The 18,757-nt window shown below is 37.5% G+C and overlaps 2 protein-coding genes and 1 pseudogene across 2 annotated transcripts; 1 reads left to right on the forward strand and 2 right to left on the reverse strand.

Annotated features, from left to right (window-relative positions):
* Positions 1-6,083: 6,083 nt before the first annotated feature.
* On the reverse strand, positions 6,084-7,351 carry LOC110696162. The gene is made up of 2 exons (XM_021873453.1): positions 6,453-7,351; positions 6,084-6,396 (listed from the first exon to the last, which is right to left on the reverse strand). Exons 1-2 carry the CDS (start codon positions 7,349-7,351, stop codon positions 6,084-6,086), a joined length of 1,212 nt encoding a protein of 403 aa, XP_021729145.1.
* Positions 7,352-7,436: 85 nt separating this feature from the next.
* On the forward strand, positions 7,437-13,083 carry LOC110695929 (receptor-like cytosolic serine/threonine-protein kinase RBK2). Its single transcript, XM_021873166.1, has 9 exons — positions 7,437-8,404; positions 9,987-10,084; positions 10,177-10,548; positions 10,878-11,129; positions 11,229-11,383; positions 11,640-11,719; positions 11,802-11,937; positions 12,053-12,202; positions 12,497-13,083. The coding sequence occupies exons 1-9, from the start codon at positions 8,370-8,372 to the stop codon at positions 12,575-12,577; spliced, it is 1,359 nt and encodes a 452-aa protein (XP_021728858.1). The 5' UTR covers positions 7,437-8,369; the 3' UTR covers positions 12,578-13,083.
* A 53-nt stretch (positions 13,084-13,136) lies between these two features.
* Positions 13,137-16,370, reverse strand: LOC110695920 (annotated as a pseudogene).
* Positions 16,371-18,757: the final 2,387 nt, after the last annotated feature.

Raw genomic sequence — 18,757 nt, forward strand, 5'->3', positions numbered from 1 at the left:
CATAGGCGTAGTCACACCCACCCGGCCGATAAGGGTTGTATGGTGGGGTACCAACACGTTGGGATGGGTCGATAGGACCTTCCCAATAAGCATAGGTGTTGGGGGAGGGGTTGTTAGGGTCATAGGGGTCCCAATGTGGAACTGGACCCTCTTGAGGCGGGTGGTAGGGATAGTTAACATAGGGCGTTTGAACGCCCGCTTGCACAAGACTATCATAGTTCATCCTTGCGTAGTACCCCCATTGTTCAATAGAAGCTTGATTATCATAACGAATACCATCGAGGGTACTACGCAGGGCACTCATATCAAAAGGAGAAGAGGAAGAAGAAGAAGATGTCTCACCTCCCCCACTAGGGGGGGAAAAGGGATGCTCCACTTGGTAGACCGGTTGAGGGTGAGGGATTGCACCGCGGACTTGATTTTTCCTTAATTCATCGGGGATGAATTTTCGCGCAATCTTCCACCTTAGCGGGTTGGAAGGGTCTACCGAAGTGTGAGGAGGATCCGGGAGGACACACCATTCTTCTCCATTATCAACCAAGAGGATAAATTTGCGATTCTGGGTGGTCAAATTGTTGATGGCATTAAGGTGATCAACGGAGTAAACCACATTTCCTCCCTTGTTTAGAGAATCTCTCTCTCCTTCTTGCCAATCCATGTGGTGCCTCACCACATCCTCAATTATCTCTATGACTTGCTCCTCCGTCTTGTTCATAATCGGGCCACCCGCTCCTGCATCCAAGCTAGTCTTTCCTTGTGGGCTCAAGCCCCCATAGAAAATTTGAAGCACTTGATATGACGGAATGCCATGATGAGGGCACTCCCTTTGATATTCCTTGTATCGTTCCCATGCTTCATAAATGGTTTCACTAGCTTTTTGACGGAAACCTTGGATCAAAGCTCTTGCCTCGGCCGTCTTCTTTTGGGAATAGAATCTTCCTAAGAAAGCCGTGGTGACCTCGTCCCAAGTTCTCAAGGAGTTAGGCCTCACCTCCTTCTCAAGCCATTCAAGAGCTCTTCCTATCAAAGAAAAAGGAAACAACTTTAGTCTCACAAACTCTTGAGTTACCCCATTTACCTTGATCGTGTTACAATATTTTTCGAACTCGTTCAAGTGTGCAAGAGGGCTCTCATGTTTTGCTCCACTATATTGCCTCCTTTCAATCAAATTAATCATTGCGGGCCGAATCTCGAAGTCATTGGCTTGAGTAACGGGTGGAGCAATGCCGCTTGAAGCTCTATAAGCTCCCGGAGTTCCCAACTCCTTTAAAGGTCTTTGAGGTGGTGGTTCCGCGTCACCCATTTGATCTCGACCCTCCTCGAAATTGGTCTCCCTAGCTGGGGGAGTAGTAAACGGCCTAGAACCGGCTCTTTTTCTCCTTCTATAAGTTTGCTCAATCTCGGGATCGTAAGGTACCAAGATCCTGTTATGAATTCAGCGCATACACTCTCAACAAACGCAATTAGTACCAAGGCTACAAGTGTAGCAAAAAAGAAACAATCTTTTTGAAATTTTTTTTATGGTGAACTAGACTCAAGTAATCAATTAGCTATCAACAACATCGGTCCCCGGCAACGGCGCCATTTTGATGGGAGTTAGAACGGTCGTACATTCCACACTCAATCAAACACATTTATTAACAAACACCTTACAAACCAAGCATAATGACAAGTAAGAGTTCGGTCCACAAGGAACGGGATATGATTGCCAAAGATCTTTACACTTAAGCTAACTCGAAGTCAATTGGTGAATTGGGGTTCGTCAAGAAGACAGACAAACTATGGTTCTAAATCAATGAATTAAAGATACTAGGGAATGAGATCCACTCAACCAAGGCAAATAGGCAAACCGGGAGTAAAGTAGACAAGATATAGCAAGGACTATATGTAAAATCAACCTCATGCAATTAGAAAACAACTCACACTACTAAACTTAGATTCCTCATTAGTTTAGCAATAGATGATACATAATCAAATTACAATAAGTAATGACGTACTCAATTTACACTTCCATGACAAATTAGGCATATCATACTATCAAGCTCCTTAATCAAGGGTAGCTAAACCTATCATGAGGAACTAACAAGCAATCTCATATAATCAATTTAATTGCAATACAAACATCAATGCTTCTCCCACATTTGCAAAGTTAACCCAAAAGGTCGAGCTTCACCCAACCCCTAGCAAGAAGACTACTCACAACTCATGTTTATCAACATGCAATCAAGAATTAGGGTTCTAAATACTTCAATAATTGGGGAAAAGTGGTTAACAATTGAAATAACTATCATCCAATAACAAATTACCAAGAACTAAGAAGATTTAAATAACATGCAAATACCAAATAAAATCTGAAATTAAAAGGAAGAAGGTTGGAGAAATTACTAATTGAAGCTTCAAATGTTGAATACAAATTGCCAAACTTTGAGAATAATTCTTGAATTTCACTAATACAATGATTTGATTTGATGAAAACTAAGCTAAATTAATCCTAAGGAATGTTTCAAACTAAGAGAGGTTTCTGAAAACTAGGCTACTGTTTTTCTTCTTTTTTAAAAAACGATCTCAAAAGGACCTTAAATAGTCCGTACAAAATTGGTTGAGATCGGGAAAAGGTCCGACCGAACTCTGGGTAGGTTCGGTCGGACTCAGGGTAGGTTCGGTCGAACCCTGTGTAGGTTCGGTCGAACCCTGTGTAGGTTCGGTCGAACCCTGTGTAGGTTCGGTCGAACCTCCCTGATCCTTGTTTGGTCGATCTTTTGTGGTTCGACCTCTCCTGCAAAATTGCTGAAAACTGGTTTGACACTGCCTTCACTGCACCCTGGAGGTTCGGTCAAACTTTTCAAAAGTTTGACCACACCTAGGTTCGACCGGACCTTTCAGAGGTTCGGCCACACCTCCTCTTGCACTTCCTTTTCTTGCTTCCTCTCCTTCCCTTTTGCTCCTCTTGCCTTTGTCCATGGCTTCCATACTTGGCCAAGGGGCCTCCCACCGTGCATAGGACCGTCATGGAACCTGCAGAAGATACCAAAGTTCACGAGAGCATGGGGATGATAAAATAATGCATAAAGATTATTAAAATAAGCGCAAATAAGCATTACTTTTCATCAACACATAAAGAAGCCATAAGAGGATAAATGAGGTGGAAAAACCTAAGAAAAATAAGAGGAAAAAGACCTAAATACTACCCCTAAGAGTGACATAAATGTCACTCATCAAGTACGCACACATACCGAGGAATTTCCAGGCAGCCACGCAGCATCCCAAACTGGAATGTCACAACCGTTCCCCACTCTCCATTTCAATCCATCAAGGAGCAAAGATTTTGCACCCCACATGCTTCTCCACGTATAACTCGGGTCATAGCCACGATAAGCCTCTAATACATCACCATTTTTAATGTATTTTGCTTTCAAGATAGAATGCACAAGGGTACCTTGGTTATGGTGAAGGCGTCATACTTGTTTTGCTAGTAGGGTTTTATTAAAGCATTGAAGTTCACGGAAGCCAAATCCACCCACATTCTTTGGTTTACACAAATCATCCCATTTCTGCCAATGTAGCTTTTTTGTCAAACCTGTAGAACCCCACCAAAAACGAGCCAAGAGAGAGTGGAACTCATCAATAATTCCATCTAGTATCCTCATAATACTCATCATATAAGTCGGGATAGCCTGAGAAACCGCTTTAATCATTATCTCTTTCCTAGGCATAGATAACAATTTCTCCTTCCAACCCTGCAATTTCTTCAAGAGCCGCTCTTTAAGGCCTGCAAAGATGGCTCTCTTGGATCACCCAACTATCGTCGGTAAGCCAAGGTATTTTTCATGCCTATTGACTTCCCGAACCCCTAAAGACTCCACAATTTCTTTTCAACGACCGGGACAAACTTTTTTGCTAAAAGTCACTTCAGTTTTATCAAAATTAATTTTCTGGCCCGAAGCTCTTTCATATTTTGCTAATTATATTAGCTATCACAGAGCTCTCTTGAGTATTAGCTCTAGCAAAAAGTATACTATCGTCAGCAAAAAATAAATGTGAAACTCGGGGAGCACCATAGCAGATTCTAGCACCATGTACCATACCATCTCTAGCAGCCTTATTTAATAAGGTTGAAAAGCATCAACACAGATTAAAAAGAGATAGAGAGAAATTGGGTCACCTTGCCGTAGCCCTCTAGATGGAATTACCGAGCTTGAAATTTGCCCATTTATTTTAAAACCAAATTTTACACTCTAGAGGCAGTTCATAATTCGACCGATCCAACCCTCAGAGAATCCCATCTTATCCATCACTTTCTCCAAAAATTCCCATTCCACTCTATCATACGCCTTGCTCATATCAAGCTTTAGAGCAAAGTTACCATCGTTACCTTCCCCACCCCTCTTCATTGCATGGAAAATCTCAAAAGCCACAAGAACATTGTCCGAGATAAGGCGACCAGGAATAAAAGCACTCTGATTTATCGAGATCACCTTATCAAGAAGCTCTTAACTTATTTGCCACTGTTTTCGAAATAATTTTATATATTACATTACAGCAGCTAATGGGCCTAAAATCATAAACCTGCGTCGGGGACTCACACTTGGGGATCAAAACAATGCAAGTATTATTCACTTCCGATAAGTTCACATCACCTCTCCACTAGTTCTTTACAAAAGCAATAATATCAGGGCCTACAATATGCTAGAATTTTTGGAAAAAGAGAGCGTGCATACCATTAGGGCCGGGAGCTTTATTAGGATGCATTTGAAATAGAGCATTTTTTATTTCATTTGCCGTCGGCTCACAGTCAAGCATAGCATTCATATCACCAGATACCACTCTATCTATCCCCTCCAAAGCATCTTGAAACCCTGTCGGTGAGCTCGTAGCAAATAGGTTCTAGAAGTATGCCTCAATAAGCCTTTCTATGTCCACATGCTGCGGTAGCCACTCCCCATTCTCATCATGTAACCTCACAATTCTATTCTGAGCTTTTATTTGACTAGCTTTATGATGGAAATATTTTGTATTTTTGTCCTCGCATGCCAGTAGGACTCCTCTAATCTATACAAAGACTGAAGCTGCGCAACAAGAGAATTGCATAACGTCAGCTTTGCACCATCCATCACGCCCCCTTTTAACTCCCTCATTTTCTTTTCCCCTTTCTTGATCTCTTCACCGACCCAAAAGTGAAGGCAGCCCAAGATGCTAAGTTCTCCCCACACGTAGACACTCTCATCACCATATTGAGCCCCACACTCTCCCGCCATCCCTTTGCAACCACCTCCCCACATTCAACACTAGATAACCATAGAGACACAAATTTAAAACCCGTACCTCCCTCATTATCGACACCCCTTGTTTCAGTTGACATTATAATAGGGGCATGATCAGAAAAAGTTTTAAGAATAGGTAGGTTTCTTACTTTGAAATTCAGGTATAGAGCACACCATTCTTCATCTGCGATAAATCTGTCAAGTCTTTCCCTCACATATATCTCCATGGTATTACCCCTCTCCCAAGTGAAAATGCTTCCATTATACCCTAAATCACGCATAGCACAGGTATCCAAAGCCTCTCAAAAAGCATCCATGAGTCTTTCATTTCTTGGGGGGCCTCCTTCCTTTTCCCTCCGGCACAAGATCTCATTAAAATCACCAAACATAATGCACGACATACTACAATCTGCTTTCAAGGAAGCCATGAGGGACCAAGTTAAGTGTTTATTTGATTGTTCCGGCCATCCATAAATTCCCGTAGCCCTCCACACAGCACAATTATTATCATCTAAGATATCAATAGCAAAGTGATGCACAGAGTTCGAAACCACATTGACCTTAATATCTTTCCACCACATACCCATTCCCCCCGATCTCCTAATACTACTAATACACACACCATCAGTATAACCACATTTATTTTTAATTTTATTAAGACACTTATCATCAATCATTGTTTCCATTACAAAAACAATATTCGGCCTATGTCTCCAACATATGTCACGGAGAGCTCTAACTGTCCACGGGTTGCCAATCTCGTGACAGTTCCAACTTAACATTTTCATCGTTTTTCGGGAGCTTGGGTGATCCCAATACTCCCTACTTTACAGACTCAACATTATTTTCACAAGACTCACTCCATTTTAATTTTTTCTCCTGGCAACTTGCATCGGCCTTCTGGCAGTCCATCACCACAGCATCCAGTCTTCTTTTCCTTGATTTAACGGCAGATCCACACACCTCAGCCACATCCATATCAACAGCCTGGTTAGCTACATCAACTAACTCCTTGTGTACCCCCGCCCCGTCATTCACATGTTCCATATTCACCTGCACCGAATCCTTGCTAGATACACTACCGCCTTCCACCAGAATGGATACGGGCCTCAGCACCATTTTTCCATCACCAACACTAGCCACAACCTTCAAGGACACAACTCTAGGCATAGGAGGACTAGAGTTTGATACCTTTGGGGACGAAACAGTAGTTTCCTTGTAGCACCAAGGGATCCAAGACGTATGGCCTTGGGATCATTGTAGTCCGAGCGTTGCATTCTACCTTTGGAATTCAGCTTCTCAATCCATCCCTTTTCCTTTTCCCTTTCAGCCTCAGAGACTTTTGAGCGATGAGGGGAGGCAGACAAAAAAGGGCCATACTGGAACACAATAGGCGACGCAGCATCACACTTGTCCTTCTCCTCGCAATCCTTAACTGTGTGGCCAATTCGACCACAATAGTAGCAAAAATCCCCAAGTCTCTCGTATTTAAAGCCAACCCATTTGGTACTACCAGACTCAACAACAACTTTCATTCCCCTACGATGCGATTTTGTGATATTCACCAACACTTTAACTCTTATATATTCCTCCCAACATAGAGGGTCAGACTTATCAATCTCAATGCATTCTTCTATACAGTCCCCAATATTATGAGCAAACTGAGGCGATCGCAAACCAAAGGGAACGTCAATGAGCCTAATCCAAAAAGGGCAAGAATCAAAAGTGACCTTCGAAGGTTGTTCGTTGGCACAAATCTCCTTCAATAGCAGAATTTGATTGTCAAAAACCCATGGTCTACCATCCAACACCTTCCTCCTATCATCAACATTAAAGAATTGAAAAATAAATAGGTTTGTTTTCACTTTACGGATCGCAACGTTCTCATCTTTTCGCCACAGGTTCTTCAAAACCCTTTTCATTGCTTCAACATTAAAAGGTTTCCTAGTGAGTAACATCCCCACCAGAGACATGGCAATTTTTGAGTTCGACCCCTCTTCGGTCGAAGAAGCACTCACTTGTCCCAACACAAAGTTCTCCTCATCAGTCAACTTCAATCGCTCCCATTCTTTCAATAACTTATCATCCATGATCAGCCTGTGCGCCAACTCCCTTGGTGAGATCTGATTGTGGAATCACAAGGCAAGATTTTGTAGAATTTAATTGGAAAAAGACCACGCAGAACGGAACCCTAGACGAGAGAAAAACTACAAACCCTACGCGAGGGACTCTATTTTTTCAACACAACTAATAGATTTTATGTATTAACTAGTTTGCTACTAGATGAGATTAACAATATTTTTTTTAAGTAAATAGATTAACAATATTTGGTTAATTTTGATGATAAACTTGGATTTTCCCCTATTTTTTGAGAGTAGTGAGCCTAAATCACAATATAATCTATAATTAGTATTTAAAAACACAAATCATCATGCATTCATTGGCATGTGCCACCTTTTTTTGGTTGAATAATGCCACATGTCATCTTATTTAACCTATCCTTTCAATCCCCTTTCTAAAATATAATAAAAAATAAAAACAAAAAGTAGCCCTAATTCAATACATATTAATATTGTTTAGTTCATTCTCCTCCAACTTAATATGTCTTAAAAGTTTATTTAATTTCCACCCCTTCTTCTTCTACCAATAAATAAACAAACATATTTTAAATAAAAAAATACATTATATACCAATGAATAGCTGTGCGTTGCACGACTAATTTTTCTTTAATTAAGAAACGAGAACGGTCGATGCCTTAGTGCAGGCCTCGTAACAGTGATTTCGTGCCGTCAACAATCAGAGTATCTTTGATTAATTCATCTCAAATCCTTATGCCACCAAAAAAAAAAAAAAAAAAAAAACACAAACAAACAGGAAATGGATTATTATCTGTTTGTAATAAGAGTTAAAAAGTTGTTGTACAATTTAAATTTTCTGATAAGAGTAATATTAGTCTAATTAGCAACAGATGAAACAATTCCATTTTTATCTAAAAAAAAGTTGCCGAAATTCCAGCAAAATATTTCGGAAATAAAGCGGATTTTTTAAAATTAAAGAACTTCGCCATTTTTCTCTCCTCTGGCTTGCCTCATTCTTTTCTCTTTCTCTATGAAATTAATGGAGCATTCCCCTCTACCTCCTCGGTAATTTTTCATCATTTTCTTTCATATATATTTTTTAATTTCTTTGCATTCTCTTAATTTTTTATTTTATTTTATTTTATTTTTTTAATTTTTGATTTTTGATTTTTTATTAATTGTTTTTGCTTAATTAGTGTATGAATTGTTTGATATTGGATAAACATTGATTTATAATGATCATAATGATAAAATTTGATGGTTATATGTTGATTATCATTGTAGTTTTACTTTTGGTGTTAATTTGTTCATGTGAAGATGCAATTGTTAATGTAATACTTTGAACTTGCAACCATTTTTGCTATGTTATCTGTATAGTGTTTTTTTTTTCTCGTGCTTTATATGTTTATCCCTCGGCCAGGGCGGGAAGGCTTTGGCTGATATTGGTTTTGAATGTATTTTGTTTAGCATATATGATGGACATTTTGGAGACAGAGGGTAGAATATGGGTGTTTTGGAGAGTTTTTATGGGGTATAATGGTGAATTTAGGGAAAAGTTTGTCAAAATGGAACTATTTTTGTTCATAATCAATATAATTATGGATTAAAACCTCTTTGTTTTCGGAAGGGATATGTTAGTGTTTACGCGAGGCAAATGTATCTGTGGTAGGGGAGGTAGTCTTTCCTAGAAGCTAATGGTATGTATGAAATTATATGAATGTTTAAAATGAGTTAATAATAGAATTGTTTACTTGTTTTGGAAGGTCATTGACCTATACTGTTGATGAATGCTTGTAGTCATGTGAGACAATTAAGAAACTTATAGTCGTTTTACTTCTTTTGGTGATTTGAATAGCAAAAATGTAATAGCCAAGTTTGAGAAGATTAAAAAGGCAATCTTTCTATTTTCTAAAGGCATGGTAAAGGATGTCAAAATAAAAGTGCAAGCAAAGGATGTGCCTTTTTCATATTATTAAGCTTTAGTATCTATTACACTTACATAGTATATCTATAAATTCTAAGGACGAGTAGTGGTTAGTCGATGTGCCTTTTTCATCTTCATTTTGAAAATCATATCATATGTCTATAACTAGCCGTATCATGTGCAAAACCCAGTAATGAGATTCGGAATACATCTAGCAGGTTGATGATTTTCTTTAGTAGGGTATAAGATCAAGCTGTCCCTTTGTGATATCTTTGTGCACCTTTTTCAATATATTTTCTCTTGCTTCGTTTGCAACATATTATAATATAAAGATTTTGCAATATGTAGAAATTGGCTATTTTTCTTAACTGATACTGTTTATTTAGGATCCTTCAAAAGCCCAACAGTTCTAGGTAAGTATCTGACAACATCAAAAACATTTAATTACTATGAGGTTTGTATAAAATTGTCATGTGAGAATGTCAGAAAATATTAAGGTGGATCACGTTATATTGTGTATGTATGTAGTGAGTGGGATTTTCTAGTGTTCACTTTGTTGTAGGAACTGCTTCTGGAAAGATTTTGAACTTTTTTTTATTTACATCTATTAAGCTGCTTGTGTTATTCTGTGTTCTATCTCTATCTTTTTTTGGATGTGAAGAGGGATGGTGGGAGTTAGGGAGGAAGGTGGGCTGATAACTGATTTCATTGAAATGGTAACAGCAGAAACAGTTCTTGTGATCCTTCAGAAATTGCGGAGAGGGGTGTCTTTCAGAGGCTCAGAAGAATATCTGGACACTCAGATCCTTTTCCTGTTCATGGTAAGATGATTTTAGTTTCCTTTTGTTTATGATCCTTGCCAGTTTTGGTGTGATATAGTCCGCATTCATATTGACAGAACCTTTTATATTAGACTTTACTCATTCAGAGGAGGAACCACTAGAGATGACAGAAGAAGCGGCTGCAGATGATCATTCACTCAGAGAAGAATCCGAGGAATTTTCAGAGTCTGATACAGTGAGTACCTCAGACTCGGAACATAACTCTGGTGGACAAAATTCCCACTGGCGAGGATTCATCCATATGTTAAAAAAGGGACCTAAGCGTTTTCAGACACTTCATCCATTGACTTTGCCTAAGCTTACTAGGCGAAAGAGTAGAAATGCTCGGCATCGCATGATCCCAGTTATACCTGCACTAGAAAGTGGGATGTGCTTCTTCAAGCCGTCTTGGAAAAATTTCTCACTCAAAGAGCTTCAAGAGGCAACAAACACGTTTAGCAAAGGTAATTTTGATGTTGTCAGTTAAGAAAAAAGTCTATAATTTGAAATATTTAAGCCACCATCTACAGAGTTTACATCTAGGGGAAAGGGAAGATAATATGTTGTATTTACGTTTTCTCTGAATTCTATAAGAGATTTTCTGTGGTTCGTGATCTGAAACTTGGGGATTAAACAAAAGGTAGTCAGGCTTCATTATTTCTGCAGACCATTAATATTGTTAACTTTGTGTTGCTTGATGGCATCAAGTTGATGCCATTCAATCTGTTAACTTGTACTTTTTTTTTTTTTTTTCCACATTGTCATTAATTTCCCCTGGCTCCCATTTGCGCAGAAAATAAAATAGGAGAAGGAGGTTATGCTGAGGTTTATAAGGGAGTTCTTCCAAGTGGACATCTTATCGCTGTAAAACGTTTGTCCAAGGGAGACCCTGAAGAGCTGGCTGCAGACTTTCTATCCGAGCTTGGAATCATTGTGCATGTCAATCACCCTAATATTGCTAAAGTTAATGGTTATGGTGTGGAAGGGGGCATGCACCTTATTCTTGATTTGTCTCCTAATGGAAGCTTAGAATCTGTACTCCGGGGTGGGTATTAATGAAGAGCATTTATCAATACCTGGTAATACAATTTTTAACTAGCTGTTGATTGAAAAAAAATGAAGCTGTTTTCTCTCTGTTTTTTAGGTTCAAGGGAGAAACTCCTATGGGATATTCGATATAAGATTGCCTTGGGTTCAGCTGAAGGCCTGCAGTATCTTCATGAAGGGTGTCAACGGAGAATAATCCATAGGGACATCAAGGCCGCCAACATACTGCTTACAGAGGATTTTGAAGCACAGGTATTGTATGCTCGTATTAAAGTGTTGTTTAGGAATTCTAGTCTTGATTAACGGTCTCTCTTTTGTAACTGTTGATTTTTGAGAAATTTGCTGTGATCCTTGTTTGCCTCAATAATTTATTTTGAGAATTTGAGGCCTGAATTGTTATGTTACTGAGTGAAATATTAATTTATTTTCTTGGTTACTGCAACATAGAATATCTAAAACTGAATTATGTGGAGCAATTATGGACTTCTTTATTAATACTCCTATGCAGATCTCTGATTTTGGGCTTGCAAAGTGGCTTCCAGATCAATGGACTCACCACACCGTTTCAAAGTTTGAAGGAACATTCGGGTTGGAAGATTGAATTAAATGATATTTTTTTGTCATGAGCCCATTGTTTACTAGTAATTAACTGTAACTCTGGTTGTTACAGCTACCTTCCCCCAGAGTTCTTCATGCATGGCATAGTAGATGAAAAAACTGATGTTTATGCTTATGGGGTTCTCCTGCTGGAACTTATTACTGGTCGCCTGGCATTGGATAATACTCAGAAGAGCCTTGTTATGTGGGTAGGAGCATAATGTTATACATAGATATGCTTTCTCACCGCATTCCATTCTTCTAATCTAGTCTTCCAAATATACTGGCTATCTGATCTTAATCATCTTCAATTAATTATGGCAGGCCAAACCGTTTCTTGACAAGAGCAATTTAAAGGAACTTGTTGACCCATATCTTTGCGATAGCTATGACAAGGATCAAATAAAACTACTGGCCACGACAGCTAACATGTGCATTCATCAATTCTCAATTGAACGACCTCAAATGAGTGAGGCATGTATTCCTCTGAAGAAATTTTCATCAATTGACTCTTCTTGTTTTATGTTTCAGAATCATATTATTCAGAGAAAAATGCTCATGACCTTTTTTTTTTTTGGGGGGTGTTTTGGGTTGGGGGGGGGGGGTAGGTGTGTGTTCAGGTTCCTGTATGTTTATGCCCGTATATATTAACTACACCTTCAAAAAACTTTCTTGTAATCCGTATATTGTTAAATGCTGACATCCCAGATAAGTGTGCAGTTTGTTTGTCATTAACAAGGAAATTTTAATGGATTATTTGTGTTGCAGGTTGTGCAGACCCTGAAAGGTGGCTCAAACTCTTCTGAACTTGGGAAGCTTACTCAAAAACCTTCCCTTCGAAGATCTTAGTCAGTGGAGCTTTTTGATGCAGAAGAGTACAACTCAACCAAGTACTTAAATGACGTGGATCAGCTCATGCAAATAGCGTTTGACCTTTGAGATTCTAGCTGGATTGTATGTGCCGATTTGGTGTCATTGGTATCTTCATCTACGACACTTAGAGACTGCATCAGTAACTGCAGCCCTGCAAAATCTTATACCTTCAAATGGGTTGTGGGATGTGAGTTAACTGTTCACAATGTATAATCATGTACTAATGAGGGGACAAATTGCAAATCAATGTACATCATCGTGTACAGGTTGCTGCTAGCAGCTCGTGCGTCACTGCATGTATTACCTATTACATGAAAACAATTTTCTGCAAGGGCAGAAGAGATATCCTCCTAAGAATACTTTTGTTGTTTTATTGTATGCCAAGAATATGTATATAGTTCATATTGGTATATAACAAAGCCTCACGTACGCGTGCTACGCTGAAGTGTGATTAGTCACATAATTATGGTTTATAATAATGTTTTACCTGGTGCATAGCGTTTGGAGCCATAAAATTTGAACTGGATTTCTAATTTCTTCAAGTATTGAATTCTTAAAGAAATTGCTACAAATATTATTTCCAAATGCCATGACAATTGCCTTCATCTACACAAACAAATGAAACAGGTTGTGCCAGTTGCGATGGACTAACCATAAATAATAACACAACACCACAAATCCAAAATCAAGAGTTCAAATAAGTATATATTAAGATCATCAAAAACTGATAATTAATCTGGTTGAGTAGCATCTTCAACACGGTGGCATGTCTGGCGGTGGAGGCAGCATTTGTGATTCCGGGTCTTTTCCGTCCTTCACAATGAGGGTGGTCATCATACCCCATGTAACATGGCGTTCTAGATGACAGTGCACATACCAAACTCCTGAACAAAGTTGACATCAATCCAAAATTAGAATGGGAGTTTTTAGAATACTCTTACTTTTCACTTGTGATATGTATGAAATATCTATATTGATGTCTGACAAACAAAGTTAAAAGAAATGAAGCAAGCAAATCAATACAATATAGAAGCAGCGGAAATCACCAGGGTTGTGAGCTTTGAATCTGATGGTAGCCCAGCCATTTCTAGGCACAATCACGGTGTTCTGAAGAGGAGGATCCACCAAGTTGTAGTTCTTAGGGTCATTGTTTTTGTCAAAATTACCATATCCATAGCCGACAACATAGAAACTTTGTCCATGGATATGCATCGGATGGTCTAGTCCAGAAACTAAATTGGTGCCTTGCAAGATTATCTCGATTGTGGAATTAAACTTAAAAAATCCTCACCTGGGTGCTATGTTTTGATACTTCCAGTGCCAAATCTTGAAATTCAGCAGTATAGTTAAATGGCAGTGGAGGAAACTTTGGGAACTTTTTACCGTACACACCTTTGATATGGTAATAATAAGCCTGTAGAATATCAATATCAGGAAGAACAAAGCTTATATTGTTCATGCTTGCAGCAAATCTTGTCCCATTTATGCCCTCACATGTACGGTTAGCAGGGCAAGGTAACGCGTTAACTGAGATAGTGGAGAATATTCGGTGGTTCACTTTTAAGGGTACGTTTACAGGATGATCTTTACTAGCTAAGCTTCTCAAGCTACTCGTGAAAGAATAAGATGCATTGGTGTCATTATAAGCTGGGAGGTAAGGGAGGGAAAGGTTTGAAGACGCGTTAGGGTGAACTCCTTCATACTCTATAACAGCTGTGGTTGTGGTGTTATCGAAATCAACGTTAATCCCACTTGAATATGCTCTAGCTGCCATATAATAGCAGCCTGGAAGCTGGTTAGCTTGAACTAGAACATCCATGGTTTCACCCGGGGCTATTGTTATGTAGTCACTTGTCAGGGGCTTGGTGTATTCTCCATCTGTGCCAACTAAAGTGATTGGATGATTTGTGATAGCCAAGAAGAGAATTTGATTTACGGCAGCATTGATTATACGAAATAGAATGGTTTTTCCATATTGTACTCGGACTTTGAACATTTCTGCAATTAAGGAAATATTTGAGAAGTGACAAACACTCCTTAAGAACAGTATGTAAATCTAAACCAGTGCTGTGGTTGTATTCTGATGATAATCTCATAATCTTAATCTTTGACCTTAATTATAATTTTTGTTTTGTTCCTTAGACTCGCTATAACAGAATTTCACTTTGATCTCTTTCTTTAATTTTTGTTTTTGTTTAACTCATAATTCTACTTTTGCATTGCTTGAAAGGTTTAAAGTACAAAAATTGCACTAACCTGCTTTCGAGCATGGATACAAGTCACCAGGCTGGCCATTTATAGTGTAGGCATCTGACACATTTGGCGATCCTCCTGTGGCACGAAACTCCTCGTAGATCTCAAAGATGTCTCGCTTCCACCATTCTCCTGGTCATCAAAATGTCTCAAATATGAAATAGTATATATAAAGAACAAAGAGGGTTACCAAAAATAATAGTACAATATGTAGAAGAGTAGGCATGAAACATTTTTGAGGATGATATAAGAGTTGGGTACCTAATAGGATGGGCACTTCAAGTTCAGGCTTTTGAAAAGGATAAAAAGTTCCAGGTTTCGGATAGATTATGATAGCACCATAGACGGTTGCTCTTGTCCACTCGTTATGAGCATGCCACCAAAGAGTCCCTTCCTCCAGAGACAGGATCACAGTTTGTGTAAATCTCCCTCCTGGTTTGATAGGACACTGAGTTATGTACTCAGGTCCATCTGACCATGGATTTCTTGGCTGTTTCACTCCATGCCTGCAAATGAGACAGAGAATTTCCTATAAACTTTTTCTTATCAAGCTGTCACGCTAGTTACAGTTTAACAGTAAAGTACTTAAATACTAGGCACAGATGGAGATGAGGAAATGAGGAAGATAGGAGCAAGAAAAATGTAATCTTTTAGATCTAAAGAAAAGTATGTTCAGCCTACTCAGAACTTTGGAGAATAGCTTCTGTATTTTTAATTTTTTGTTTAATTTCTATAGAGGTTTCATGTAATACTCTTCCACTCAAGCACTCCGTAGACGGATCAGCATGCAGATAAGTAATGGTCTTACCAGTGAAGGGTGATGTTATGTTTGCTTCTGTTGACAACTTCTACTACAACTGTTTCACCTTTGTGCGTATAGATTGTTGGTCCTGGAAACTGCCCATTTACAGTAAGAATGGACTTCGTTCCACAGAGTCTAGTGTAGGGTGCTTCTGTCACCTATATTCCACAATGTAGTCATAAGAGACATCAACTTAACATGTACACAAAAAGTAACAGTTTTTTATTTTCAGAATATCATATACATATCAATCTTGCTTATTATTATTTATTATATGCATGGCATGTCATTGCACTTAGCGTTTCGTTATACATAAAGCAGAAGCAACATCACCAGAACAAAGAGCTTCTGATGGAAGCAGAATATACTTACAACCCAATGATAATGCGACGCCTGCAATTGAATGACACCTTCAATAAGAATGAACCACAAAGAAAGCAATAGGGAATGCATATATTTTGGCTGCATTCTTACTTTCTGAACTTCAAAGTAGCTTATGTTTTCTTAAGGTATTTATTTGAATGAAGGGAACTTTATAAATCAATAGAGGGTCCAACCTTATAAGTTCATAGGCGGTACAAGCTTTAAAAGAATAATTTCATACGAAACAAGGATTCCCTAAACAAAGGCTAAGATAAAATGTTAGATAAGTCCATGCCACATTTGTTCTTTATTCAAATATGTATGCATTTTGTTATCAAGTCTCTGTTTATGTTTTAGAAGTCCTTAATTTCCACAATGAGTGTACAACTAATTTGATATTTTGGGTAATAAAGGATTTCAAAAGCTAGTTACCAACTACTAATTAAGCGCGTCATTGTCTTCATTGCCTCCTAACACTTATGGGCAAATTGCTATCAACAAAAGAAGAAATATACAGGATGCATGCCTAACAAAGTCGTGGTGCAGGACCACTGCAGGCGCATAGCTAGTGCTACAATTATAGGGCTTAACAAATATGGAATTTCGACTAATTTGAACTCTTGTTAGAATTTTACAGATGATTCTGAAAGGTTACGTTCAATATATGATCAATTACAAGAATGTATACGTCAAAAAAAAGGACACTGATAATTATGAATTTTTAACACTTGCTGATGAATCAATTATTGCAGTTGATAAGAAGAAGTATAACCAGAACAAGCTTTCTTGGTAAATCAAACTAATAATCTAATACTGTTGCATTCTAAATCAAGAGTCTAATGTAATCTCACAACCCCTATTAGGCTGTTAGGTATTTAGGTGGGTGCAGTTAAGGGAACTAACCACAAAGAATCCTTGGCCATTTTAGTTTTTAGCCATTTTATATTTTTAACTAGGAGTTTCACCTAAATAATTTAATTACTACCAGAAAGTTAGCAATTAACCTCATGTATGGTTGAAAGGTGGGAGTAGGGAGTTCTACCATACCCGTAGGCTACCACTTGATTTACTATAGTTTTAATAGTTCGGAGAAATATAATTCCTAAGTACCTCTCTTTCATATTACTTACAACAAATGAGTTTGTAGACTCTTACACAAAATTTATTTGTGACCATTTCTAGCAAAGATTAAAAATATTATGAAATTGAGGTAATATATTTGTTCCTTAACGAAAAGAAAACCTTACTTATTTATAAACTCAAGTATTATTTTTTAGCATGTTATGTTGGCCATCGTTAGAGTATACCCTATGGTTAACCACAACCATTGTGGTTACCATTTGTTTTATTCATTTCTCTATCTTCCATCTTATTTGTAACTACTCTTATTATCATTTTATAACCAATATACCCCAATGGATGGTTGTCCATAATTTTTTGGTTATTCATTTTCTCTTTCCTACTTATACCCTACCCTACCATACAATCTCTCTCTTATATCATATAAATAGACAAATAATGCAAAGTTAATAATCGGTCAAAAGTAATTATTATACATTAACATTAGTTAAAATGACTTGTAATTAATTCATTAAAGCAATTTGGGATATAATTAGTAAGTAATTAGTCATTAATTAAGAAATAAATTGAACAATAATATAGGGGCTACTTTGTTAGTATATTAGGGGTTACTTTGTTATTTTACTTTACTAAATTCCTTAATGATAACAATAATACATATTCCATAACAAGCGTGATTAACTAGAGATTAGTAAAATAAATGTTACAATAGCACATTTATCAATGCATATCATTTTGCCTAGTATTAACACCGAATTTGAGCCACAAATGTTCCACCAAGTCTTCTTCAAAGCTTTATGCGTGCATAACTTTATCACGACCACAAACTCTATTAGACGTGTAATTTTCCAAACTTACAATTCTATTGTTGCTATTTTGGAATTGAAAAGGCTCTTCCTTATTTCCACTTCTTGAAGACACAGGTGTAACTTGATCATATTCATTTGGATCTTAGTATATTCTATATGTATCTCTTTTATCTTCAACGATCATATTATGTATAATAATACAAGCTATCATTTTTTTCCTAGCTTTGATGCGTCACGAGATATAGTGCATGATTCCGTATTATTGCAAAAAGAGAGAGTGATATGCACTATTACAAAAGTTGTTTGGAAATACCTTAATATTAGACTCATTTTATAAAGGAAAATAAAATAAACCCATTGGTATAATTATTTTTAAATTTGTATTTTTAAAACTATGGCAGTTGGAAAAAATACAACGGTTATAAATTATAATTGCATCTTAAGTGCTAATCATTATAATGTGTCAACTCCTTACATTGCCATGTCATCAACAATAATTACTTAGGTGGAGAATCTGCAAAAGTGAGAAGACTATTTAATTCAATAACCTTGTTTTAATAACCGGTTAAAATTTAACCAGGTTATATTGTTTTCTCACTCCTTTTTCTCTCTTTACAAGTGTTTATAATATTTTTTACACTCTCTTAAATATCATCCTAAATGGTTAATGATTTGGTATACTTTTATGTTTTTAAAAAGCTGATAAAATCCAAATCTCTTATACTTCGTAGCATTTGTAGAAGTACCATGTTTATGTGCTCTCGAATTACAACAAAAATGAAAGTTTTATTGAAAGATAACATGGAACCTATAAGTGGAAACTTAAAAATTATCTATTTATGCCATTTT

Source organism: Chenopodium quinoa, unplaced genomic scaffold (genome assembly GCF_001683475.1).
Source record: "Chenopodium quinoa cultivar QQ74 unplaced genomic scaffold, ASM168347v1, whole genome shotgun sequence".
In the NCBI taxonomy this organism is placed as follows: Eukaryota; Viridiplantae; Streptophyta; class Magnoliopsida; order Caryophyllales; family Amaranthaceae; genus Chenopodium; species Chenopodium quinoa.